This window comes from Anguilla anguilla, chromosome 12 (genome assembly GCF_013347855.1).
Source record: "Anguilla anguilla isolate fAngAng1 chromosome 12, fAngAng1.pri, whole genome shotgun sequence".
Taxonomy (NCBI): Eukaryota; Metazoa; Chordata; class Actinopteri; order Anguilliformes; family Anguillidae; genus Anguilla; species Anguilla anguilla.
The window spans coordinates 26,775,021-26,801,914 of record NC_049212.1 but is presented as its reverse complement, the minus strand read 5'-3'; the positions used below and the strand labels follow the sequence as shown (position 1 = coordinate 26,801,914).

General features: G+C 40.2%; 1 protein-coding gene across 1 annotated transcript in view; it reads left to right on the top strand.

Moving 5' to 3' along the window:
* The first annotated feature begins 1,612 nt into the window (after window positions 1-1,612).
* The window catches only part of LOC118209565, a 107,441-nt gene continuing 82,159 nt past the window's right edge, over window positions 1,613-26,894 (top strand). Inside the window, exons 1-10 of the mRNA XM_035385001.1 lie at window positions 1,613-1,967; window positions 2,146-2,220; window positions 3,110-3,196; window positions 3,394-3,495; window positions 3,991-4,686; window positions 4,820-4,971; window positions 5,550-5,653; window positions 8,342-8,430; window positions 18,959-19,045; window positions 24,762-24,863. Of these exons, the coding sequence (XP_035240892.1) occupies window positions 1,904-1,967; window positions 2,146-2,220; window positions 3,110-3,196; window positions 3,394-3,495; window positions 3,991-4,686; window positions 4,820-4,971; window positions 5,550-5,653; window positions 8,342-8,430; window positions 18,959-19,045; window positions 24,762-24,863 (1,558 nt within the window). The 5' untranslated portion in view covers window positions 1,613-1,903. The remainder of the gene's footprint in view (window positions 1,968-2,145; window positions 2,221-3,109; window positions 3,197-3,393; window positions 3,496-3,990; window positions 4,687-4,819; window positions 4,972-5,549; window positions 5,654-8,341; window positions 8,431-18,958; window positions 19,046-24,761; window positions 24,864-26,894) is intronic.

Here is a 26,894-nt window from a genome sequence, read left to right as displayed (position 1 = left end):
TAGACCAACATACATAGACACAGCTTTTTTAACCAGACGCCTGCTTGAGATTGCCATTCTGCTTCCATAAACGTCACATTTTGTGATGATTGATAAAAAAACGATAAATGGAAAAGTTTTACTGTGACGCTTAAAATGCACTGTTACTCTCAGTTACTGTGACAGAGGTTTAATTGACTGGTATGACGTAATGTGATTAAATATGTTTAAAAGCAGTGGAGCCACTTTCTAATCTCATCATTTATTTGATGATGCATATAATCATGAGAAAAAGGGCTAAATCTTGACCTGCTACAGCAGCCTAATGAGTTACGAAAAATATGCATTTTTATATGCTGTATTATGCAGTAAGGCTATTATAAGCAGTAAGCACTACATATCTTAATCCCTTTCCTCTTTTAGTTTAAATAAATGAATAAAATAAACCTTTTTATTTTTTTGTTTAATAAAATGCAAATTTGCCTGATTTCCACTTTCTTAGTCTTTTGAAATCATTTTCCACACATGGCCATGTTTCAGTGATCAGTACACTTTCAACAGTTGAGGCCACAGTGATTTTACCTGTCCATCTATTTTGCCAGTGCATCACAGTAATGAAAATGAAATCGCTAGATGATCTATCTCAATAAAAGCCCTGGAATGTGAATATGGGACATTAAAATAATATAAATATGTATAATCATTGCTTAATAGACATTAAAATTGTCCAACTGAGAAAAAAGCTTGTCAATTGTCGTTAGACAGGAAGCTGCTCAGCTGCAGGCCTCAGGCCCCCTCCACCACAGGGAGGCACTTGAGGCCTGCAGCTGAGCAGCTTCCTCTCTAGCGCAGTGGTGCACAAACATGTGCTGGGTTTCATTACAACCTCAACCCTGACACTAACCCTGTGCTGGGTTTCATTACAACCCCAACCCTCACACTAGCTCTGTGCTGGGTTTCATTGCAACCCCAACCCCAACCCTAACCCTGAGCTGGGTTTCATTACAACCCCAACCCTGACACTAACCCTGTGCTGGGTTTCATTACAACCTCAACCCTCACACTAACTCTGTGCTGGGTTTCATTAAAACCTCAACCCTGACACTAACCCTGAGCTGGGTTTCATTACAACCTCAACCCTGACACTAACCCTGAGCTGGGTTTCATTACAACCCCAACCCTGACACTAACCCTGTGCTGGGTTTCATTACAACCCAGCACGTGTTTGTGCACCACTGCGCTAGACAGGAAGCTGCTCAGCTGCAGGCCTCAGGCCCCCTCCACCAGAGGGAGGTGATTGAGAAGAGAAGAATAGTCCCATCAATAGAAGGAGCATGTGTATTATTTTAGTGCGAGGAACACAGGGTTCATAATGAGTAATCCAGTGCTCAAATTATTACAATACATACCTGCTGGCCAGTTGCATGTATCAGAACATTGCACATCCTCAAATAAACAGCTCTGTATGACATTTCTGTCGTTGTGGCTTGGTTACGCTTGATGTATCAGCAGCACTACACAGTCCAGTCTATTCTGGTACTGAGCAAAAACACCGAGCCAGAGTGGGTGTGGATTGGTTGTGATGCGATACCTGTCATTATGAAGACCTTGTGATAATTATGCAGTGGAGTGCAGTAGTTTTTTTTTTGTCAGTTCATAGTGCAAAAGAGTGCATGTTTTTACATCATACTGGGCGGCTGACGTGTATTAGGTGTGGGTGGGTCACCGTGTGTTTATGTGTGTGTGTGTGTGTGTGTGTGTGTGCGTGTGAATGGGTGGGTCACTGTGAGTCTGGGTGGTTTCCCTGAGAAAGCAGACTTTATGTCAGAATCGTTCAATTTCCCAGTTTGTTCCCTGTTCATCCTTGTCTTGCTTTCATCTCTCACTTAGCGTGTCCGTTTTGTCCTTTACTCCACCTGCTGCTATGTCAAAGGGTCTGTTATACTTACCTGTGAAGTTCAAGAAGAACTTCTGCCATGAGGCCGCTGGTAAGTAACCATTTTGTGGGAAATGGCTTTAAAACTCAAACTCTCTGAACATGTGTCGTTCATGAAAGCCATTAGCAACAGTAGTGTTACTTTGATCGCTGAGGCCTGCAATCCTTTTACTACTGATTCTACTGCAGAAACAAATGCATTCATTCACTGAATTTCTCATCTCTTTCAGTAGATCAAGCAAAGCAGTTAGATTCTGCAGTTGCTCTGGAGGAACTGAAGGAGGCCGTGGCTTCCAGGAAGAAAGGTAAACCGTCTGAATTAAATGGGACTCCTGAGCTAAAACTGGCAGTGTAGAACTCGACAGGTCCTGCCATTTGAAAATTCATACAACAAACACTTGCGAGTAGTGCATGCCAGAGATAAGAATTCAGCACTTACTGAAAAGAGCACAGATCCTGTTCATCTGTGTGTGCCGAGGAGAGCAGAAAGCTGCCGAAAGGTTAGTGTGATGACCTGATTGACACAAAACGAGAGACAGCATGAAACACTGCGAAGGAAACCAGCTTGCAGGTTTATTTTTGAGTGCAGCGCTGCCTTTTTCCTTCCTCTCCTTTGGTCTTTGGAACATGCCAGTAGCGACTGCAACACACAGTTGGCTCTAGAGTCACTCAGGGTATACACTATGTTCCCCAATCAGTAGGAATGCCAGATCATATGTATGACTGCACATCCCAAACTTGGAAGAAAAAGAGAGTATGAGGAAGGAGAGCAGGGCATCAAATCTGAGGCACCAGGCATCCGCAATATTATTCTAAAAAACCAAACAAACCAGGACAAAACAGAAAAGATCTTGTCACTCACACTGATCAAAACAAGTATGTATATGAGTTTTGTTCATTTGCACTTATACGCAATTTGTGGCACATTGTCTTCTACGAATCTGCAAAGTTTTGTAAGTTCACCATCAGGCAGGTAAATCTTTTTCATGGTATGGGTCTTTATAATGATGTTTTGAGTGGTTAAAATTCTTGTATTACTTCTTTGAAAACTAATAATAACAGGGTGTATATGTACCGTCCATACTTTGCCCCTCAAAAATATCTGAGAGGACATTTTAATAGTTCAAATTTTACAAAAGAGGAAGTTCAAATATGATGGTTCTCAAACTGCCATCTATACTCTTTCTCTCTCAGTACCTCAGGCTGAAGATGTACCCGATAGTGAGGTGAAAACCAACTCTTCTTTCCCCCACCACACAGTGTCCCTCTGTGCACCAACAGGTCTGTCACACATATCCTGTTATGTTCAAAGTTCATGCACAGTACATACAGTAGCATGATACTACACAACAACAAAGTGGGCACCCTCTCTGCAGTGCATATAGACAGTGTAATGTTAACAGGTTCTCATTCATGTATGTTCAGGCAGTAATAATGACAGTTTAATTGTTTTGTTTTGCTAATGCTTCTGGCCAAAGAGAAAAGTGGACAAAGCTCACTTCCCTACAGACTGGCTGCAGTGTGTCTGGGGCTGCTGTGTGCTCTCTTATTGGGTGCCATATTAGTCCTGTGTGTCCTCTGTGAGTATGAAATACAATATGTGTGTGTTTATAGTATGATACACTGGTGAATCATTCTGTGTAAATGAAATACACTGAAATACGAAGATGAAAACTATACATAGACTTTGTCACTTATACTTCATGTCATGAGTCTCAATGTTTTATTCAATCAACTACATTATCCCATCACTTTATTCTTTCCTTAAAAATTAAGTGGGGTCATTACTACTTCCATATATTTCCCATTAAAAAATGAAAAGGTGCATTTGCGTTTGACTGAAGGGGCAGCAATAGCACTTACAGCAAAAACAAAGCACCAACCTGTATGAAACGGAACAGTACTGAAATTGTGACATAGATGACAATTAATTAATAATCTACAGTAATCTACAGTAAGAGAAATGTAATATCTTGAAATAATAACTGGGAAATAATATTCAATACCTCATATAAATTTGTAGGCACTCCTTTTTTACAGCAAAATTAATTCAGATTCCCCTCCTTGTGTTTTAGATATGCGTGTTGGAGAAGACAGTGCCCTACATCAGAATGATATGACAGTAGAAGGGGTTGTGGAACAGTTCAGGGCCAACTGTAGCATCCAGACTAAAGACGAGGACCAGCTAAAGACTTTTTACAATGTAATGACTGAAGACAAGGGCCAGCTACAGGAAAACATCAAGAAATTGGCTGAGGACAAAGGTCGGCTGCAAAAAAACTACAACAAATTGGTTGAGGAGAAGGACCAACTACTGAAGAGCTACAACAAATTAACTGAGGACAAGGACCAACTACAGAAAAAATACAAGGCTGTAACTGAAGACAGTGGTGAGCTACAGAAAAACTGCAGCACTCTGTCAAAAGAAAAGAGCCAGCTACAAGCAGACTACAATACCCTGGACAAAGACAAGAAGCAGCTAGTTGCAGATTACAATGCTCTGGCTAAAGAAAAGAGCCAGCGGGAAAGAGACTACAGCACCTTAGAGACAGAATGCCAAACTCTGACCAATGAGAAGAAAAGGACTGAGGAAGAAAGGAAGACACTACAACAACAACTGGATGAAGAAAGGAACACGTTTCAAAAATGGAACCGTACTTTTACGGTTGTGCTGGAGAACAAAAAACACAAGGAACAGCTGCAGAGAGACTTTGATGCAGTGTTGGCGAAATCCCCTGTTCTGGATCAGTACTGCCCCCTCAGCTCACAAAGTGAGTTGTGCTCTTCTTGCCTACATTACGCAGCAGAGAGACACCTTTCTCATCTGCTCATTTATGTGATTTCTTGTTTCAAATGTTTGCTATACATCTCTAATGGACAGAAACTTGTGTTCTTCCTGTACAGAGAGAATGTGTAAACCGTGTCCACAGGGCTGGGAGCAGTTCTACTCCAAGTGTTACTACTTCTCTACTGAGAGAAAGACCTGGACGGACAGTCGCAGTGACTGCATTAAAGAAGGGGCTGACCTGGTAGTTATAAAGAGTGAAGAGGAGCAAGTAAGATATTGTGTGAATGTGTGAGGTCATTTGAATGGGTGGATGAGAAGGTTACAGCATAGACCATCCATTATCCATAATACTGTTGACTTTTTCTTTCACATAAATTCAAGTAAAACTAAATTATGATTATTATCTTGAGTGAATCTCATTAATCAGTGTGAAGAAGAGAAAACAACCTGCTTGTTGATATTGGGGAGGCAAATTGTGATGAGACAGATGAGAGGTTTACAACCTGCAATACCATGCAACAAGCCAGAAATGTGATGAACTGTGATTCAGACATCATGTTTATTTTCATGATGAATGGAATAAAATGATAAAACAGCTTAAATGTTGAAAAAGCATACTATAATTGGTAAGGCAGAACGTATATGTATTTTACAAAAGCATAAACCTACACAGATTTTTGTATATGTGATTTTGTTACTTTCAGTAAAGTTCATTAATCAGTATGATGTGGTTCATGCTGTTGTTCAGTATCTGACAGATACAGAATGTGTTGGTGTGGACTGTGTGTCTCTCAGCGTCTCTATCAGCAGAGGGAGTAGTGAGAGTCATTCTGTGTCTGTGTTAAGGAGTTCATCACCAGATACACAAGGGATTATAACTGGATTGGACTGAGTGACTTGGAAACTGAGGGTACCTGGCTCTGGGTGGATGGAACCACTCTGCTGAAAGGGTAAGAAATCTTGCAGATGCATAACAGGGGACAAATATTTAGACAGTGGAGAAACTGAGTATAAAGTAACACCTCCATATCACATACACATATCTCAGCATGTCAAAAACATAGGCCTATTTGACTCCTGAAATTATTAGTGATGTGAATGACAAGATAAAATAATCAATTGGTTGTGCTTGTTAAAATCAAATATTCCTATGTGACCTTCAGGTGTTGGAGCACTTTAAGGAAAGCTAAAAGTTAGATTATTGTAGCTTGCAATGCACACTCAGTGTAAAGCCCGAATCACAAATTACTCAAATCACAATTTGGAGACAGACAACATATATCAAAGTGCAATTAAAGTGTATCAAAAATAAAGTTCAATTGCTTGTAGTAGCTTATATTTAATTATTAAGATTGATGCTCTATTAACATGCAAGTTCTAAGTTGAAATAATGTTGTTAAAAGGCCACCAGGTGGCAGCATGAGCATTATACTCACTGAGCACATACCGTCTAGATTAATTACACTTTCAACATTCATTCATGCCAAATAAATACAAATGAAATTGCTGCACAACACTAACTATTGTGCACATGGGGGTGACTATTTGAATATTCTGACTGATCCCTATAAGCTAAATAATCGCTCAGTTTTGCCATAGAAAGACCCTATTTGTACCAGGTGTAAAATGGTCCAAATACTGTAGATTAATTATATCCTCTAACAAACTATTTAAAAAAATGTTTTGAATGATGTTGACACCCTTGGAATTTCCCCTGAAACTATGATGATAATAATATGAATAATAATGCTGGGATGAATGATGTTATCTGCCAGTTTAATTGTCGGCGGTGTGTACACCGCATGTATACAACACTGCTGTATACTGTGCTTCTCAGGGCTTCCCACAGAAATAACACAAACCGTCTTTACAAACTTTAATCATTATACCATCGGACCTCATGTAAACACATAGTTCACCTACAGCTTTCAGTTGAGCAATCTCAAAACGCCAATGTCTTGACCACCAATGGGCTTCCGCGAAGGGATCAAAGTTAAGGCACCAAATGTTGAACATGGCTAATCTTCCTAATTTGGAATGTCCAATTAACAGCTATATTCATACACAAACCTTTCTGCTGATTAAGCATAGTGTAGACACACAATTGTCCTCTGAAACATGTGGCATCACCAGCCTGCTTCTCACACTGTAGACCACAGCGCTACTTAGCTCACGTAGCGCAATTGGAGGAAGACCTTTTATATGCAGCTTGGGCATGCATTACATTACATTACATTACAGGCATTTGGCAGACGCTCTTATCCAGAGCGACGTACAACAAAGTGTATATCCATAACCAGGAACAAGTATGACGAAACCCCTAGAGAGAAGTACCGGTTCAAGTGCAGGGAACAACTGCATAGTTCAACTTGGACCCTGATGGTTAAACTGATTAACACTAACAACGAGAACGGCAACAACGCAATCTATGGAAAAAATACAAGTAGTTGTTAAGACAGTTAATGCACCTAAGTCACCCACGAAACAGCTGCCTAGTTACAACCCTAAGCTTAGTCATTTACAGGGGGGAAGGGAGGGATGGGGAGAGGTGCAGCCTGAAGAGATGAGTCTTCAGTCCTCGTTCGAAATGGGTCAGTGTCTCAGCTGTTCTGACCTCCACAGGGAGGTCATTCCACCATCGTGGGGCCAGAACAGACAGGAGACGTGTTCTGGAAGTGCAGGTGCGAAGAGGGGGAGGTGATAGGCGTCCTGAGGTAGCAGAACGGAGGGATCTGGCTGGCATGTAGGGTTTGAATATCTTGTGGAGGTATGCTGGGGCTGATCCCTTGACTTCCTGGTATGCTAGGACCAATGTTTTAAATTTGATGCGAGCTATAACAGGCAGCCAGTGGAGGGTAGTGAGCAGGGGATTTATGTGGGAGTGTCTGGGGAAGTTGAAGACCAGACGAGCCGCAGCATTCTGAATGAGTTGCAGGGGCCTGGTGGCAGATGCCAGTAGTCCAGCCAGAAGAGAGTTGCAGTAGTCCAGGCGAGATAGAACCATTGCTTGGACCAGGAGCTGGGTTGAATAGGTGGTGAGAAAGGGGCGGATTCTGCGGATGTTGTACAGGAAAAATCTGCATGCCCGGCTTACTGCTGCAATGTTCTTGGAGAGGGACAGCCTGTTGTCCATCAGCACTTCGAGATTTTTGGCGCAGGGTGATGATGTCACTACGGTGTCCCCTAGGGAAATGGAAAAGTCGAGGAGGGGAGAGGATAGAGCAGGAATAAAGATTAGCTCCGTCTTTCCCGGGTTGAGCTTCAGGTGGTGATTGTCCATCCAGCTCTGGATGTCCCTCAGGCAAGCAGAGATGCGGGCAGGGACCTGTGTGTCCGATGGGGAGAAGGAGAGAAAGAGTTGCGTGTCGTCGGCATAGGAGTGATAGGACAAGCCATGGGCAGATATTACAGGGCCAAGGGATCTGGTGTACATGCATGAAGTACACATGCATCCATTGAACCAGAGTGGGTCGCTAAAAAGCAATGAAACACAGATCCCTATGTAACTGAACCCTCCCAGACTGGTAGCTCCGTAGGGCTGTGCAGAGTTGCCAATTGTGTCACCCTATGGAGCTAAGGGCCACAGTTGGCACTGGCACGATCTGGATTTGATCCGAGTCTCTGTGGTTCTCTTACAGATTCTGGAGAAGTGGACAGCCAGATGATCATTTCTGGTTTGACAGTCGTACACAGTACCAAGATGCCGACTGTGCAGTTACTGTGCCTGGTGAGAATGCATGGATGGACACACACTGCTATTCGTACCGCAGGTTTATCTGTGAGACTGATGCTCTGCTCCTTTAAAACATCCTTTAATTAGCAATGACGTAAAGCTGATGCCAAATGGGAAATAATGTTTTATGCCGGAACATGTTTAACCATTTTCTCATTTTGTAAGATTTCTAAACAGTATAACCAGACTAAAACTGTGCCTACGTTTGAGAGCTGTGCCATCAAAGGGCACAAAATGGTGGCTGGCTAAAAACATTGATTGCCTTCCATTTAATAAACCATAGTTTATACTGTAGTATGAAATATTGTAATATAAATTTGTGCTCACCAATGTTTGCATGTACATGTTGGCATTTTACAGATGCTCTTATCCAGAGCAGATTACACAGAATATATTCATATACAATTCATTTATACAGCTGGTTAGTTTGATCAAAGCAATTCAGTTTGAGAGCCTAGCTTCCAAACCATTAAATGACGCTACAACCCTTCAAACAGGGGTCCCATCTACACTACAGCTCTTCAATCAGGGCCCCCACTTACACCACAGCCCTCAAATCAGGAGTCCCACCTACTCTACCGCCCTCCAATCAGGGGCCCCACCTAGATCACAGCCCTCCAAATGCGGGCCCCGCCTACTCCACAGCCCTCCAATCAGTGGCCCCACTGAGACCACAGCCCTCCAAACAGGGGTCCCACCTACACTACAGCTCTTCAATCAGAGGCACCTCTTACACTACAGCCCTCCAATCAGTGGCCCCACCAAGCCCACAGCCCTCCAATCAGGGGACCCACCTAGACCACAGCCCTCCAATCAGGGGCTCCACCTAAACTACCGCCCTCCAATCAGGGGCCCTACCTACTCTATAGCCCTCCAATCAGTGGCGCCACTGAGACCACAGCCCTCCAAACAGGGGGCCCACCTACACTACCACCATCCAATCAGGGGCCCACCCACACTACTGCCCTCCAATCAGGGGCCCCACCTACACTACCAACATTTTAATCAGGGACCCTGCCTACTTTACAGCCCTTCAATCAGGGGCCTCACTGAGACCACAGCCATCCAATTAAGGGCCCCACTGAGACCACAGCCCTCCAATCAGGGGCTCCACCTACACTACAGCCCTCTAATAAGGAGACCCAAATCATCTGCAGAAAAGGTCAATTCTGGACACATTAGTGATCCCTCAGTGCCTTATGGACTGATAATAATGTATCATTATGCCGGGCTGTTTTTAAGCATTCATGTTAATTACACATTCCTGCTGCTTAATGGTATTTGTAACCAATCATACAAGGCCCCTATAAGTTGTCTGTGCTGCAGCCAAAAAAAAAAAGACAAATAAAAAAGAAATAATAATACTTGGGTCTATTAAAGACAAACCAGCTTTTAAAAGTTGTTTTGATTTCAGTATCCAAATGTGTGTCCTAATTTTGTAGAAATGTGTGAACCACATAAATCATTCTTTTAAGTCTGAATAAGAGCATCTACTTGATGACAATGTTGCAATGTAAAAAATAGACCGTGTGCTCAGTAACAGCTATACACAATGGAGGAAGAGAGACTCATAAACTCATTGCTAACAGAGCAATAGATTAAACAGAGCTACTGAACAACGCTAGGAAATAAGCCAGGAATTTTCATGTGAGCATAATGCACACTGTGAAAATAAATATTGTGCTTTACTGTGCTGAAAGGGTTCACCTTTACTTTTTTGCGTGTATAGCTTTAAGTGTCACATAGAAACTGTGTGATTGCTCCATCTGTCTGCCATTTTATTTCAGTATAAAAGCTGACCAGAAGAAAGCGTGAACAAAATGTGGTTCACACTTTTTTTTACTTGTGAGCACCAAAGCAACACCTAAAATACAACACAGATGGAAACACAAGTGTACCGCTTATATCTGTTCACAGTCTAACTTAAGGCACACATTTTCCATTGACTTGTTTGTCACATCTGTTTCAAACTCGTGAGCGTACCATTTTCTTGACACCAATGACCCTTTCTGAAACTTGAATGTGGTAAAACACCCAGGCTTTCTGCATTTGACCAATGAACATGCAGGTATCTGAATTAGAATAGCCTAATTCATGAGAATGATTCCCCCCAAAAGTGTGGCTGTTTACCACAATATAAAAATAGCCTTGCCCATCTACCTGACTTGACTGGCTAAGCCCCAGGAGTACAGCTTCAGCAAGCAGTCATTTCTGAGCTACTTGAAGCCATTCACACTGAATCTTCATCATGAGTAATAGTCTCCTATGAACAGACCCTCTCAATAGATGGGTTTTGTCATCAGTGCTTTTGACATGGATTGGGTGAATGTCTGCTCTTTTATTCACATTTCTTAAGCTTGTGTTAACCCTTCTGTTCTGCCCAGTGGTGTGTGCACTTCGTCCAAAATGAGCTTAGCGAAAGGCAATGTACCACAAAAAGAAACCTTCCGTCATAGGTCAAGGAAGCACCATGTCTCTTGAATGTAGCGTTTTTCTTTTTTAGTGGCACTTTCTACTCAATCGTATCTGTTATGCTAGGTCCTATGTGCAGATATCACCAATCCCCATGTCTTGATAACCCATTTCTTCACCTCAGTACTCAAAAACAAGTCTTTTCTTCTCAGCTCAGTGTGCTAACAGTCTATATTGAAAAAGAACAGCTCAGAATAAAGATTGGTGACCAGCCTACTCCCTAATCTTCAAGAAAGATCTCTTTCAGTTCTGTAGATCATCTTCCTAATTATATCCTGTTGACCACATTAACACCTAACCAACACAAAACAAGAAGAATAGCACCAGATAGCAGCAAAAATCTTTCTATACCAGGGGTGAAGTGTATGGGACATGTTTTAACACAAATTACCCAGGCCAAATTAGTTAATTAACTGTATACATCAACATCAACTGTAGATTAGATCATTTTTAAATTATTCACATAGTGACATAAAAGGCAAACGAACTGACAGTAGCTTAGTATCGAAAATGTGAATACAAATGATTGGGCAAGTCAAATATTACTTAGTAATATTTTCCTACCATAGCAAAACTATTGACAGAAATGGTTGCCTATTCTTTCTGTACTGTGAGGGAGAGGAGAGAGCACAAATATCCATCTGATATGACAAAATATATTTAATCCTGCTAGTTCTGCCTCTACTCTTCTTTTCTCTCTTATTTTCTCTTCCTCTCTCAGAGGAAGTGTCGCATTATTCATCTGTAAAGTTCAAGAAGAATTTGAGGGGAGAACCTGCAGGGGAGTTACTTGGTTTCCAGAATGTGAATTCTGTGCTCTGCTGTGATGTTCTGTGTAAGGACCCACACGCAGACCAGGGAAATCCAAAAAACGTTGTCTTTATTCAGTCCGAGGTTCGAAGCCAGTTAATCAGAGAGAGGACGGTGCCGAATCGAGTTTCCAAAAGAATAGTGAAAAAACAGGCAAAAAATCAAAAACCAGGAGATCAGAATGGCGAAGGTACAAAGGGACAGGCAAAAGAGAAGTCAAGGCAAAGCGAAGGTCAAACCAGAAGCAAACAAAACCAAAAGGGGCAGGCAAACTTGAAGTCGTACAAAGGGGTGTCGCAGGAATCTTGAAAGACAAAGGCTTACTAACAATCGGCACAATGAATTCGATCAACGTTCTGACTCTGAGCTGGTGGAAAAGACTGACATTTATACACTGGGGAAGGTAACAATCAAGGAGGGGTTAAGTGAGTGAGGGAGGAGTAACAAACAACATCCAGGTGAAGAACATTAGGAAAACTAATTCAATGACAGGGGACTGACAAAACGCGGACTGGAATCACATGGACAACAATGATAATAGACGGCCTGGGTGCAGCAGGTAAAACACGTGCGGAGAGAGAGAGGTGCAGTCAGAGCAAGAGACAGGTGCAGGCAATTGCAGAACTCAGCGTTAGAGCAGGCTAGAAAGAAAAGGGGCGGAGCTACAGCGCAGCATGGAAAAGGGGAGACTGGTTAATGTATTAGTATAGTGATCTAAACTATCAAAAACCCAAAACTAGTGTGTGTTAGTCCATTAGTAATATTCACATGTTAGTATATTAGCGAGGTTAGTACTTTACAATCTATAAGTTAGTAGGGATTAGTAGAAATTAGTAAAACTAGAAATAAGCAGGAAGTAAGTAAAGCGAGACTGGAAAGAAGGGGGGAAACCACAAAAACCCGGAACCACCCGAATAGTGAAATCACACAAGTACAGGGGAGTGAAGCAGCTCAGGGAACACAGACACAGAGACAGTACTGGGGAGACAAGTGACCGGGAATACAGACTACAACACTCTGCCTTATGTTAATGTTCCATGTTCTATCAAGTCATTTCAATCTCTCTCCTTTTTCTCTATCTCTTTCTCTCCATAAACACAAGCCCTGCAGTAGGGTAACAGGGTTTACATAACCTACAGTATTTAAAGACTCCCGGACCAACCAGCTCACTTTAAAAATGGCATCTACATTTCTGGAGGATCTCACTGACATGTTGCACAGATTGTAAAATGGCCTATACGGGCAAGAGTTTTGAGGGGCTGCCAAAATTCAAAATGATTTCATAATTGAATGATACTGATTATCTGCAAAGAGATTCATGTATCTGTGCAGGCTTCTCAACCTGTATGTGGCCCATGCCAAGAGACTTCACCCTTACAGTGCCACAAAACTCTGCGCTTCTTCGCCACAGGCTCATAAGGCTCATACATGTATGCTGTTGGTGATGCAAAAAAAAAAAAAAATCAGCAAACAAATAGACTACCATGCCATTTGCAAGGTAGGTCTTGGCCTTAGAGAACTATTTCAGGTGTTTGTGGTGTTCCTTGGCACACTGCATCACTTGTTATTAACCTCCACTTGAGAACAGATTTGAATGTTCTGCATGAAGTAAATTCATTATATGGCCAGAAAACAATGGTGTGTTGAGAGTACATAACCATCTCCTTGAACAGGTACCTCTTTCTGCAGATTTCATGGTATTTGAGCTTGGCTTTAAAACACCACATTATTCCCTTGAACTGTAAATGAGGGAGGAATCACTTTAGCATGTACCAGTCCAGTATCCAAGGTGGTGAGAATCACCTCAGTCACACCCTGTTTGGAGCTGCCAGCACCAGGGTAGGAGCACTCCCCTCTTGGATCCCCTCTATTAAGGGCCGACCCTTGTGGTTGGAGAGGGCCAGCTCCTCTGCAGGGGTGTAGTCTGGGGGAGGCTGCCCCCCCCCCCCCCCCAGTTCCCGCCCACTCTGCTATCTTCCTGTTAGCTGCAAAACAATACCAACTCTAAAATTCAGATTGTGCATGACATTGAGACATGTATAGTTTTATAAAAGATATTGTTAACCAAAAAAGCAAAGCTTTTGTGTAGGACCACAGCTAGATACCTAAATAGTCGTCTTTGTATCATAGATAAAAAGACAAGACTCATCTACAGTACAACATCTTACAGCCTTTAGGCCGCAGGTTTAAAGTCCCACTGACAAGGAGAGCCTGATATATATGATTAGACCAGTGGTTCTCAACCTGGTCCCTGGGCCCGTCTGTCTATGCTGGTTTGCATCACTATTGCAATCCCAGAATTTTAGCAAGTAGTTAATTTTTTTTTTAATAAGGTACTTTTTATGTGTAAAGGGATTATTAGCTCTCTTAAGTTGCATTATGTCTGAAATAGCTATGCATATGTGTAGAATAAATGTCCCATGTGTACGTTGTGCATTTTGTACTATATTGCAAACAATTTAAACAAGGAAACAAAGTAATTTAACTTATCAAATTAAGGACTGAGGTGAATAAATAGGGCCCTAATAGGTGAATGTGTGGACACGTGGCCACTAGAAATAACAATTTGGTAGATAATTATGAATTCAAGGTCAAAGCAAATAGCAAGCCAAAACAGCAGTGTTAATAAGTTTAAAGAAAAATCATAAAAGATTATTCAATGCTTGTGTTCAATGACATAATTACTGTAGGAGCCTATTGATTCACTTCTGTCTTTAATTTGATCAGTTTAAAAAAATTACATATTTTTATGTAATTAATTGCTATAATAAGCACAATGTGAACATACTTAACAGGAATAACTATTTCTGACAAAATATGTCTTAAGAGGGTAAATATTCAGCCTAAACATGAAATGCATCTAATTAAGGAAAATTTACACCATGTCACAATTCTGGGATTGCAACTGCAATTGAGTGAATACCAGCATACAAACAGACACCCCAGGACCGAGGTTGGGAACCACTGGATTAGACCATAATAAAAAGCTTCATATAGTGACATAAAAAGACACAAGAACAGTCTTCATCAACCAGCAGCTCAGTAACCAAACATAAATACAAATAATTGAGCCATTCAAATAATTATGAGATGCTGGCATGAAATCCAGAAACGTATATGGTTATTTATCCCGACTTTGTAATATTTTCCTACTGTAGGAAAATTAGCTATTGAGCTATTGTATGCGCTATTTATAGAAATGGTTATCTGTTCTTCCTGTATATAGAAAGAAAGATAGCAAAAAGAGAGAGACCGAGGCGGAGACAGACAGACAGAGAGAGGGAGAGGGAGCAGATACATGCATGTTAAATGACAAAATATTAACCAAATATCTGAATTTCTGTGTTCTGCTAGTTCTGCCTCTCTTCTCCTTCTTTTCTCTCAGTGGTTAAGGTTTGACTAGCCCAAATGGGTGAGGTATTTTATTCATCTATGAAGTTCAAGAAGAACTTGAGGGGGACTGCAGGTGAGTTACTCTGTTTTCTGAATGTGAATTCTGGATTATTTAATGCTATTTATTGAATTAACCTCAAAGAATTCATTGAAAGATTTGCGCAGAAAATTTGAAAGCTAAGTGTATTTGTAGATGAATGTGCATGGCTGAAGTATGTTAATGTTTTAAATCGAAAAGATGTCGAGTTTCTTCAACAGAGGGGCAGATGGAGGCGAGTAATCAGAAAAGGTGGCTAGCCTTGCAAATTTCTTTTGAGTGAAGTGAATTTAGGTAGATTGGCGGCATACGCACTTGCCCAGATAATGTTGCAGTAAATGAGAAAAGGGTAAATTAAGCTGTAGCATGTATTGTGGAGGCAAGTTTGATTAACTAAGTCACTCAGTTCTTTTGATGATACCACTGGATTACATTATTTTATTACTGATAAATTGGATGTGATCTTTCCAGAACAAGTTTTCATAAACCATAAACTGCAAGAAATTGGATGAAACCAATTAGCATTTGATGTGCAATACTTTTTATTATTACCCATTAACATAATAATTTAATTTAAAAAAAATATTTCAACATACGTTTTCAGTCTGGACCATTCAGAAAAATTTCCCACACCACAATTGGCCTCATAATTAGTGAGTCAAAGTTTTTGTGAGATAAAATCAAATGGGTAAGTAAGAAACAGAAATAAGATCATAATAAGGAATAACATATAATATAAATAAGGAATAACAAGGGTCCAATTATAGATCCTTGAGGGACACAATAACTTGGCCCTGTTTGATAGAATTTAATAGATTTCATTTTTGTGGAAGATTACAAAGATGACTTATTTAGAGTGTGTTTCTTTATGTTTAGTGCCTTATCGTAGTTTCCTGACTGCTCGACATATAGTGCAGGCATGCTGCCAAATATTTAACCTCCCATGTTTATTTAATTAATTCCCACAGAGAAGGAACTATTAATGTCCCTTATCTCTTTGCTGCTAAGGTTCATTGTTTTCGGTTTTTATAATAGAAATAAATAACTTGGAATTTATCTGTGTTTATTTTGAATATTAAAAAACATGTGAAAATTGGTTGCAAACATAGCTTAATGCATAAATCATGGTGAAAATGGGATCATAAAAACAACAATACAAAGATCAGGGTGAAAATTAGATTTGAATTCCAAACATTTAAAGCGTACTGCTTTTAATCGCACAATCAGCAGCTTGTTTGAGTTCTCTTTCCACTTTCTATTTCTGAAAGCATATTCTGAGCCATCCTGCAGCTAACTGAATCACCAATTAGAGCGCCCCTGTGCATAGCAATTCCTGCTACCCACTACAGAGTCTGTCAAGCCTTTGAAATCATTACCCTCTATGAGGGTACGTTAGTAAAAGGTACATTTTATACAGACATTAGGAAGAATTTTTCACATAGAGTAGTCAACGTGTGGAATAGCCTGCCAGGTCACGTAGTAGAGGCAGAAACTCTGGAGCTTCCAAGTAAGTTAAAATCCAGCTGCAAATTTTTAGCTATTTTATCAAGGCATTTTCACATCACACTGGTGTGAAATGGCTTTTAGGTGCTGAAAATATTAAAACTATATGACCAGACCAGAACTGTACCTATGTTTGAGAGGTGTAGCATCAAAGGGGGACAAAATAAGGAGTGGCACAGAAACTCTGAATGCATTTCCATTTTTATCAAGCTGGTGAACAGTACTGAGGTGCAGAGAAAACACTTGAGAGGGCAGATTTTAAAACTAAAAACACAGGGCTTCTATATTGACAAGTATTCAAAAATATGAAATAACAAATGAGCAAATACACAAGCAGGAGAAGACTAGAAACACAGGGCTAGGGGAACACTGGAATACAATAAGGCAATCTCAAAGACTGAGGCCGTATCCAAATTTGTATATGACTTGTGTACTCAATAGTAGGCAAGTATGCTGATTCCGACATGACCCAATTGACTAGAGACAGGAATCCATTAACTTAAACCCTAACACTAACAGATGAAACAAACCGTGATAATGAAACAACACATGCACAAACCAAACACCAGTAGTACAACAACAGGTACTAATTAACACAAAATAAAATGAATCTAGGGTTGAGGAGCTGCCGCCCTCTGTCAAGGCCCAGCAGGTAGTAATTTTTTAAAATTTATTTAACCTTTATTTACCCAGGGTATGTTTGCTGAGCACGGATGCTCTTTTGCAGCAACACCCTGCTTCACACTCATACACATTCACACCTGGGAGCTACCCAGTACAATCACAATCCTCTATTGTTGGCCACTGAGCAGCTCCACTGGAGGGAGAGAACATTTTTTTAGCCAGTTAAATCAGGGGATAATTAGGTGGCAAGTTTTTGCGAGAGCCAGATCTGGGATTTTAGCCAGAACTGTGACAGCTTCCCAATATTGACATGTACATTTGACCATCTACCAGACACTCTTATCCAATACAGCTTACACAGGTTGCATTTGTACATACAATCCATTTATACAGCTGGCTAGTTTGATTAAAGCAATTTAATTTAAAGTATTTTCCTCAAGAGTACAACATCAGAACCGCAATCAGTAATCAAACCCTCTACATGTGGGTTAATAGTCCAGCTCCCAGACCATTATATAACACTACAGCCCTCCAATCAGGGGCCATACCTACACTACAGCCCTCCAATAAGTGGCCATAACTACATTACAGCCCTCAAATCAGGAGCCATACCTACACCACAGCCCTCCAATCAGGAGCCATACCTACACTACAGCCCTCCAATCAGGGGCCATACCTACAATACAGCCCTCTAATCAGGAGCTATACCTACACTACAGCCCTCCAATCAGGGGCCATACCTACACTACAGCCCTCCAATAATGGGCTCCACCTATACAGCAGGCATTATCCAACCAGGTGCCATTGTGATTGGCCCTTTTTAAGCATTCATCACAAGTTGATTTCATATTACACTTATGAACATTTTGTGGGTGAAACTAACATTTTCAGATCAATAGAAAATACCAGGTAGAAGCACTGTGCACTTCAGGAATGCTTAGTGGCATTTGTAGTGGATTATACAAAGCCCTGAAAAATGGCTTTACCAAAACCAAAAAAAATACAAAAAACAAAAACATTCTTGGGTTTATTAAAGACAAACCAGCTTTTAAATTTTGTTTTAATTTCATTATTTAAATGTGTGTCCTGATCATGTATCTGTACACAAAGCAGGAAAAGACACTGTTCATCAACAAGCGTGAGTCTCTCAGGCATTTTGAGTGCAGTGATGGGCCCTACTATCTGGATAATGTTCTGACTGTGCTTGTGTGTTTCATGGGAAATGTGAAATCGGCCACCATTTCACACATGGATTGAGGGAGGGTTTCTGTGGACACCCTGTCCACTGCTTATTGCTCAATAGTGACACCTCCGGTCAGTTAGGAGCCTGCAATGTGTTTCTGCCAGCTGCACAGTCTTCCAGTGCAGAAAATGCATGGCATAGAAATGCTCTCGGGCTACAATGAAAATAAGGGGTAGCTGACTGCATGCGCTTGTCTGCTGCATCCTGAATGGACAGAGGAAATTGTGTCTACATTATTTCCCCTTCCATACACACTATCCCCTGCCTTTCTTTCTGCAAATCAGCATAAACACCCCATAAATGCTGAAAGATTTTGAGTGTTTTCAACGTGAGCACTTAAAAAAAAAATCTTTCTCCCAATATATTTGTGCCTGTATGCATATAAAAATGAATCAAATTAATCAAATTAAGTTACAAATGTACCCCCCATTTTCTCTCAGCAACTCAGGATGAAGACGCAACCTATTCTGAGGTCAAAATCATCAACCCTACTGCCTCCAACACAGTGTGCCACTGTGGTTCAGCAGGTCTGTTTCACATGCCTTAAAAAATGTTCTTTCTGAAAAATTGGAAAATTGGATCTAATCCTGCACACTTGCTTTACTAAAATTGAGATAGAAATGGAGTAGGCCCACACTCTTATATTCATTTAGGAGTGAAGGTCTGCTGTATTTTTATTTATTATTAGATCACATCTTTTTTATTTTTAGAAATACTCTGTTTTCTAAGAAATACGCTGTCGTTCTGATGATGCTGTTTTATTTGTTGTTTATTGGTGATCACAAAGCCGGTACTTCAGCTTCTTGTACATGCTAAGCTGCTACTCAATCCTGGCCCTGGATCTGTAGCACAGCTTTCTGTGCTATATCATGTGTCACATCTGGAGCAGGAGAAAAGCATTTTAATTGTGTTATCACGGGATCAACAAGATGGAAATCAATCTCAGAAAAGATCATTCAAATTTATGCGTGATTTCATCATGTCTCATGATTGTATTTGAAAATATGAAAAACTGGAAAATTTTAATTAGTGCTCTCATATTGTGATTGTAAATCTGTGTAAAACTATTAATTAGACCAGCTGTAATCACAATCCCTTTAGAACTAGGTTTCCTTTTTTTCCAACTTTTGTATTGTTTTCATTTCCATAAAGGTCATGCTCCTTTACTGAACCATTGCTGTTTTCTGTGTTTGCTGCTGCAACCATTGTAAGCTCTCTGTTTCACGATCAGAACTGGAGAACTTGAATCGCTCTCCTCTGGCGTGTCATTAGACAAACACTTTGAAGCTGCAATGAGTATAGCTATAGCCTACACACATTTGGATGTACAATCCGTGTTCGGCTGTTTGATTTTGGTTGAGCTCACCTTCTCCATTGCTGAATTCTACCCACATTTGTGGGGTGGCGGTTGTTAATGTCAAGCCCTGATCAGCTTCCTCATCTCTCAATGCGAGTTTATTTTCTGCTCACCGCAGACCACAGTGACACAAAATATATAGAAATACTGGACGGAGCACTAGCAGCTGTTGTCAGAAATGGCAGCATCTACAGTCTCCAAAGATTCAGAGGGTATATACACTGACCTGGCCTCTCCATACCAAGATATGTACAGCACACTGGGCCAGACCTCACTCAACAGCCCAGGAGCTCAGCACACAGGTAATAACATCTGCACAGTGTATTAAAGAGCAACATAATCAATAGATCATTGTCGCTTTTAAATTAGATTGGGGAATCTATTGTTTATTACATCAGTAGCACGAAGGGAAAACAAAATAGAATCCTAAAATGATTGCAGTAAGAGTTCAATCCTCAACTGTGAGCAGCGAGCTTGTAGCTCCGAGCTTGCACCTAGAGCCCAGCTCCCAGCTCCCAGCTCTCAGTTTGCTGATCCAAGCTCGCACCTCGCACCTTGGAGCTTGAGTGAGCTCAGTGCTCCCACCTCGTAGCTCTCTCATCCCAACTCCCAGCTCTCAGATCGTACCTATCAGCTCGCTCTTGCCAGAAGACCTCTTGTGTTAATGCATGTTACTTTAGTTTGGAGAAACATTAGAACATATCAGTTATTGCAATGTGCATCATTGTAAGATGCAACGGGACGGTAAATGTTGGAGTAGACAATTTTTATGTTAGAATATATTCTATTACATATAAATGTCAAGAGACCATTAGAAAATGCTTGTTTGTGTAAAGGGGTTAAATGGGTTATTATTCTTGGGTAGTTTGTGTGGAGCACTAAATGATTAAGTTACGTATGGCAATCTACCCGTTTTGTATTTAGGCTTATTTGATATTGTAAAATAGAAGTAGGCTCATGGATTTTCATTGTAATTTAATTAACGGATTAAGATAAATAGCTCATATAAATGGTGACACTCATCCGGAAGCTTGGACGTGGGGTGGGCATGTAAGTTGCAAAAGATTGGCTGTGGTTTTACCTGGGAGTTGATGGTGCTACCTCCAGGAGATAAATCTTTTTCTCGACTTGTAGTGGTACTGGGCCAGAGTATGCACAACCATAAATGTTGAGCATCGCTGTTTATGTTAGCCAATTGAAGACACAAATATTCAGAAATTAAAAAAAAAAAAACTGTGAAAGGCTGTTTATATCTCATTCTTTCTGGTTGTCTGTGACTGTTGGTCTTAATTTTCCATTGACTCAGTTGTCATATCTATTTTAAACTGTAAAGTGAACAGTTTTCTTGACATCAAGTAACCAATTTAGAAACTTGAATATGGTAAACTACCTAGTGTTTCTTAATTTGAACCAATAATCTGCTGTTATCTGTTAGCATAGCTTGACTTTACCACTCTCCCCCCAAAAATGTGGCTGTTTGCCCCAATATATACATAGCTTCACTCCTCTAGCCTGACTTGGCTGGCTGTTAATTCTTACTATTTTATTTATTTAATCTTTATTTATACAGATTTGAGTATAAATTGACTGAGTTAAGTCAAGTATAGTTGACTGAGCATGTATGCTCTTTCACAGCAACGCCCTTATGGCAACATGCATAGAAACCCCATCACACAAATAATTTTATAAAATCAGTAATACAATATAGATTAAGTTCAAAAACATAGTGAGCAACTGCATGAAGTTTTATGCTTTTTATAACTGACTTAAATTCTCCAAGAGTAACCAGTTCTGTGAGCCTAACCTCCCTCTGTAAGCTATTCCAAGCAGATAGTGCAGAGAACTTAAAAGCCTTTTTACGTAGCTCAGTACGGGCAGTAGGAACTTTCATTATCAAAGTATCATGTGATCCTGACTGGTATGCATCATAATTCTGGGTCAAATAACAAGAAAGGCAGCTGGGGAGAATTCCCAAAATTGTCTTAAATAAAAACATACTAGTAGCTAAGTTGATGGTCGATACATAGAAAGAGCTGGCCCACCAAGCACCGAGTACAGTGAGCAATAATGAGTTAGCCTTTTTCTTGTGATAAATCTGAGGGCTCCATGATATACAGTGTCTTATCATGTGACGACGATAGGTATGTGCGTTGATGTAACATAGATCACCATAATAACAAACTGGCAATAAGGTAGCTTTGACGAATGTACATTTAAAGAGAAACCCAACTTCAACTTGTGTTTCTTAACCAGATGTTGGAAGTGATAGTTAAAAGAGAGCTGATCGTCAAGGAAGAACCGTAAGTATAGCTAGTTACAGGCTCAATAAATTGGCCTTGTAAAGTGATAATACTTTGGTTTAATGATGTGTACTTACAATACTATTCTAGAAAACCGTAAGCGTGGCTTTTTCACCATTCAGAACAAGTTTCAGGTGGAAAAACTGAGCCTGCACCAGGTTAAAAGCACGTTGCAGTTTCTGACGAGCCTTATTCAGGGTGCAATCAAAACAGTATACTGCTGTCAGCATAAAATGAAAAGCAGCATCTGGAACATTTTCACAAAGGCAGTTTATACAGTGAACAAGTCACAGGAGTAGATCTTCAGAGAGAACATTTGAATCTTTGCCCTGCTGACCTACACATTTGTCTTGGTCCTTTTACATACAGATATCGCCATTCCCCATGCCCTGCAAGCCCACTCCTTCACTTCAGTTGTTAAACTTCTCAAGTCTTTTCTTCTCAGCTCATCGGTGTCCTGACTGGCTACACTGAAAAAGAAAAGCTCTGAATAAAGATAAATGACAAAACCACTCCCCAGTCTTCTCAAAAGATCTCTTTCAGTTCTATACTTCCCTTTTCTAATTATATCCTGAAGACCACATTAACACTCACCCAATAGGAAATAGAAAGATGAAAATATGAAAAAGAGCAGTAAACTTTTCTTTACCAGGGGTGGAGCATATAGAACAGGTTTTTGTTGACATAAAGTATCCTGGCCAAACTAGCTGATTAACTGTATACACCAATATTGGTTTAATTGTGCAGTTTTTTTAAGTTAGTGTTAATGTTGTATGTTCTATCAAGTTATTGCAATCACTCCTTTGTTCTATATATCTTTCTCTCTTTTAGTGAATAAGTATGCATGTGGAAGTTATGTTGCTGGTCAACATGAGATACTGTGGAATGTAAATAATGAATATGCTATTTTTAAATATGTTTCTACTGTGTTGGTTGCCTAAACCTTTCACTTGAAACAAGTAACTGAGTCAGTACTTGGGTGGGCACGGTGGCATAGTGGTTAACACTGTTGCCTCGCAAGAAGGAGGTTCCGGGATCGAATGCGGGTCCGACCGGATCCTCTCTGCGTGGAGTTTGCACGTTCTCCCTGTGTTCACATGGGTTTACTCCGGGTACTCCGGTTTCCTCCCACACTCAAAGACATGCATATTAGTTGCGCTCCTGCAGTTGCCCATGACCAAGGAACTGGCCTCAGAAGTGGAGTTGGTCCCCGGGCGCTGCACTGTGGCTGCCCACTGCTCCCAAGTAACTAGGATGGGTCAAATGCAGAGGACAAATTACCCCACGGGGTTCAATAAAAGTATATCTTATATCTCAGAAGGTTTGAGTAAATGTTGCCTACCCTTAGATTTCTTCAGAATTATAGATGTATAATGATCCACTACATGACCAAAACTATCTGGACACCCCTCAGTCTAGGGCTGTTTTTCATGGTTTGGGCTAGGCCCCTTAGTTCCAGTGAAGAAATCTATGCTGAGTCTCCCCAGTGTTCTTGAAATGTTTAGTGTTAGTTGGGGATATGTTTATGTGTCTTTGAAGTCAAAGAGACAAAATTAATTTGACATATTTTGAAGCCATAGACAGTAACTATTCTATTTTCCAGTATATTTATTTATTTATTTATTTATTTATTTATTTATTTATTTATTTATGTGCTTTCCCACTTTGTCTTCTGATTTGGAATGCACAATTGTATTCATCTTCAAATTTTAATGTTCAAATTAATTAAAAAAAAACTTAAATGAATAAATCCCATTCACAAAAGCCAAAATAAATGTCATTAAAATGCACATCGCTTAATTAAAACCCCAAAAGAGCATTTAGGCCTACTGTTGGCACGTCACTTCTGACGCTGCAGGGTGTTTATTTTTTATGCTTTTGAGAGTGGTGTGCCATGAGATTCTGTAAATTTGGAAAGTGTGCCGCAGAAGTAAAAATGTTGGGAAACGCTGCCTTAACAGGATGAGCAACACAGGAGCCCCACAGTCTATTCTATTTTTATTCTATTTTATAATAAGTACAGTTTGGTGAAACTGATGTTATACAGAAACAAAATCTCAAAATTTCTCATTCCTCTTCTAACAACATAACATAACCAGTTTAGCCAAACACACACACACACACACACACACACAATGGTTTGTTTATTCTTATGTGTCTGTGCCAAAGGGACTCAACAGGTCAAATGATTGATACATTTATATTAAAGAAAAACAAACATTCAGATGCTGCTTCTAATCACACCGCAATTCGCAAGTCAGGCTCACACAGACCGTTCATGTGTCAGCACTCGATCAATCAGTGGGGGGCGCTGCTGCATGATAAGTGCTGCCAGCCCAGTTGAGTGAAACTCTCCCATCGCTGGCCACATTAAGCTGCATCATCCTGTAAAGCTGCCAGTCACAGTCACCACTGGTATGGGCCAAAATTGATATCAGACCAAGGGGCCTCCCTATGCACTGAAACAGCGCCTTAACAGGAGGGGCAAGCCGTATAATGCATGAAAACCCCACAGACAATCTGTCTGCATCCCTGTGTGTTCAGGTTGTGGTGATGACAGTTTAATTGTTTTATCCCTGACCACAGGGCACAGTGGGCAAAGCTCACACCCCTACAGACGGGCTGCAGTGTGTCTGGAGCTGCTGTGTGCTCTCTTATTGGCTGCCACATTAGTCCTGTGTGTCCTCTGTGAGTATCACACACTGCCTGTGTGTATGTCTTTATTGCAAATATAGCTGAACTGTGATTTTAAAGTAATCATTTTAACTTTTTATTTGCTATTTAAACTGTCAATCTGCTGTATAACCAATGTGTCTGAGTGGGTATAGATTAAATTTTACAAACAGTGTTAGAATAACTACTTGTGTAAATAATTTTTGTAGTTTATATATTTGATCATAATAATTAATTATATTACAGTATTAAAGTAATTAAGGCAGTGGACCACCTGTAGCGTAACAAAGACTTTAGATAGAGAGAAATGTTGTTAATATATGCTCATTTATTGAATAACAAAGCAAGGTATCAGCTTCTATTTTCAATTTCTGCCTACAATAACACAAAAAGATGATTTAATTAAAAGTAATCTTAGACAATACTTTCCTTGAAGTAACCTCCTCTGGCTTTAATTACAATCAAATTAATTACTGGGCATCTATCTAATCATTTTGCAAAGTGGGAGATGGAGGAGTAGGGGGGAAGTGAGGAGGTAATTAAATTGAATAAAATCTTATCTACCTTAAGTTTTTGAAAACCCCCTTTAAAGCAGCTTAATACCTTTAGCCCGTAGTGCAAATGAAATAGGCACTAACATTGCAAGAAATATGGCAAAGAAGAAGGAGTTAGGCTTAGATCTGAAGGGCCATGTAAATATTGCAGCACAAAGGTCATTTCTAGTGAGAAATTGCAAAGAAGCTTAAGATTTCCAGGTGCAGTATTTAGTGCACCCTCAGAAGGTTCCTGCAGATGGACAGTAATGTTATGAGGAGAAGACCAGGAACATCAAGATGCAGCAGTAGTAGACACATCTTGTGTTGTCTAGCAGGAGAAACTGACATTAAACTGCACCACAAGTACTGGAAGATTTCAATGAAGCTAGAGAGAAACCACTTCCCTTGACTACAGTGAAATGGCAACTGGTCTGCTGATCTAAAAGGATGTGATAATAACAAGAAGAAAATACTCCAGTGGGCCAAACACACCCCGCACTGGAGCAAAAAGATTGTTATAAGGCCGATGCGCATCCTTTCAGATAAGCAGGTTATAGATGCTGTTTCACTGTAGCCAGGGGAACTGGTTTCTCTTTAGCTTGAGTATTGAGTTTTTCCTGTAGTTGTGGTGCCATTTTACAACAATGTCTCCTGCTAGGCACCACAAGATATTTATCTACTGCCTCTTGATTTTCCTGGTCTTCTCCTGTTAGCATTACTACCCATCAGCAGGACCCTTTGCAATTTCCCATGGAAAATAACCTTGCCACGATATGTTTACTTTGCCTCGCACATCTAAGCCTAACACCTTCCTCTTTCCTATATTTTGTGCATATTTCTTTTAGTGCCTATTTTTCTTACAGTACAGGCCAATGGTATTAGGCTACCTGTGGTTTAAAAAAAAAAAAAACTTTAGAGGTAGATGAAGGTAGATAGGATATCAATCAATTTATCTACCCCTCCACCTCCCTCATATCCCCCATTTGCAAAGCAATTGGGTTGACTTCCAGTAATCTGTATAATTGTAGTGTATGTCAAAGGAGGCTAATTTGGGGAAAGTCATGTCTAAGTTAAACTCATCTTTTAGTGTTATTGTAGGTAGAAATTGGCCAAAAAAGTTTATACTTTGATTTGTTATTCAATAAGGGCACATGTAATAATTCTTCTCTACCTACGTTTAAAAAAAAAAACAAACAAAAAAAAAAACAGGTGGCCTCATACTTTTGGCCTGTACTGTGTGGGACAAGCAAGGATTAATTTTAAATATGTTTATTTTCTGAATCCAGCGGGTCCAACAGTCAATGCCCTTGTTAAAATGTTCAGCACTCTGAATACTGAACACAAGTGATATTGCGACATTTTATGTGATTTAATTTATTAATTATTAGTTAAAATGTGAATTATCAATTAAATCGCCAAATTCATTGATAGGTCAGTCTACAGTGTGCTAGTGGAATCAACCAACAAGACAAAACAAGCTCTATACTAGGTTTTGAGATTAAATAATTGA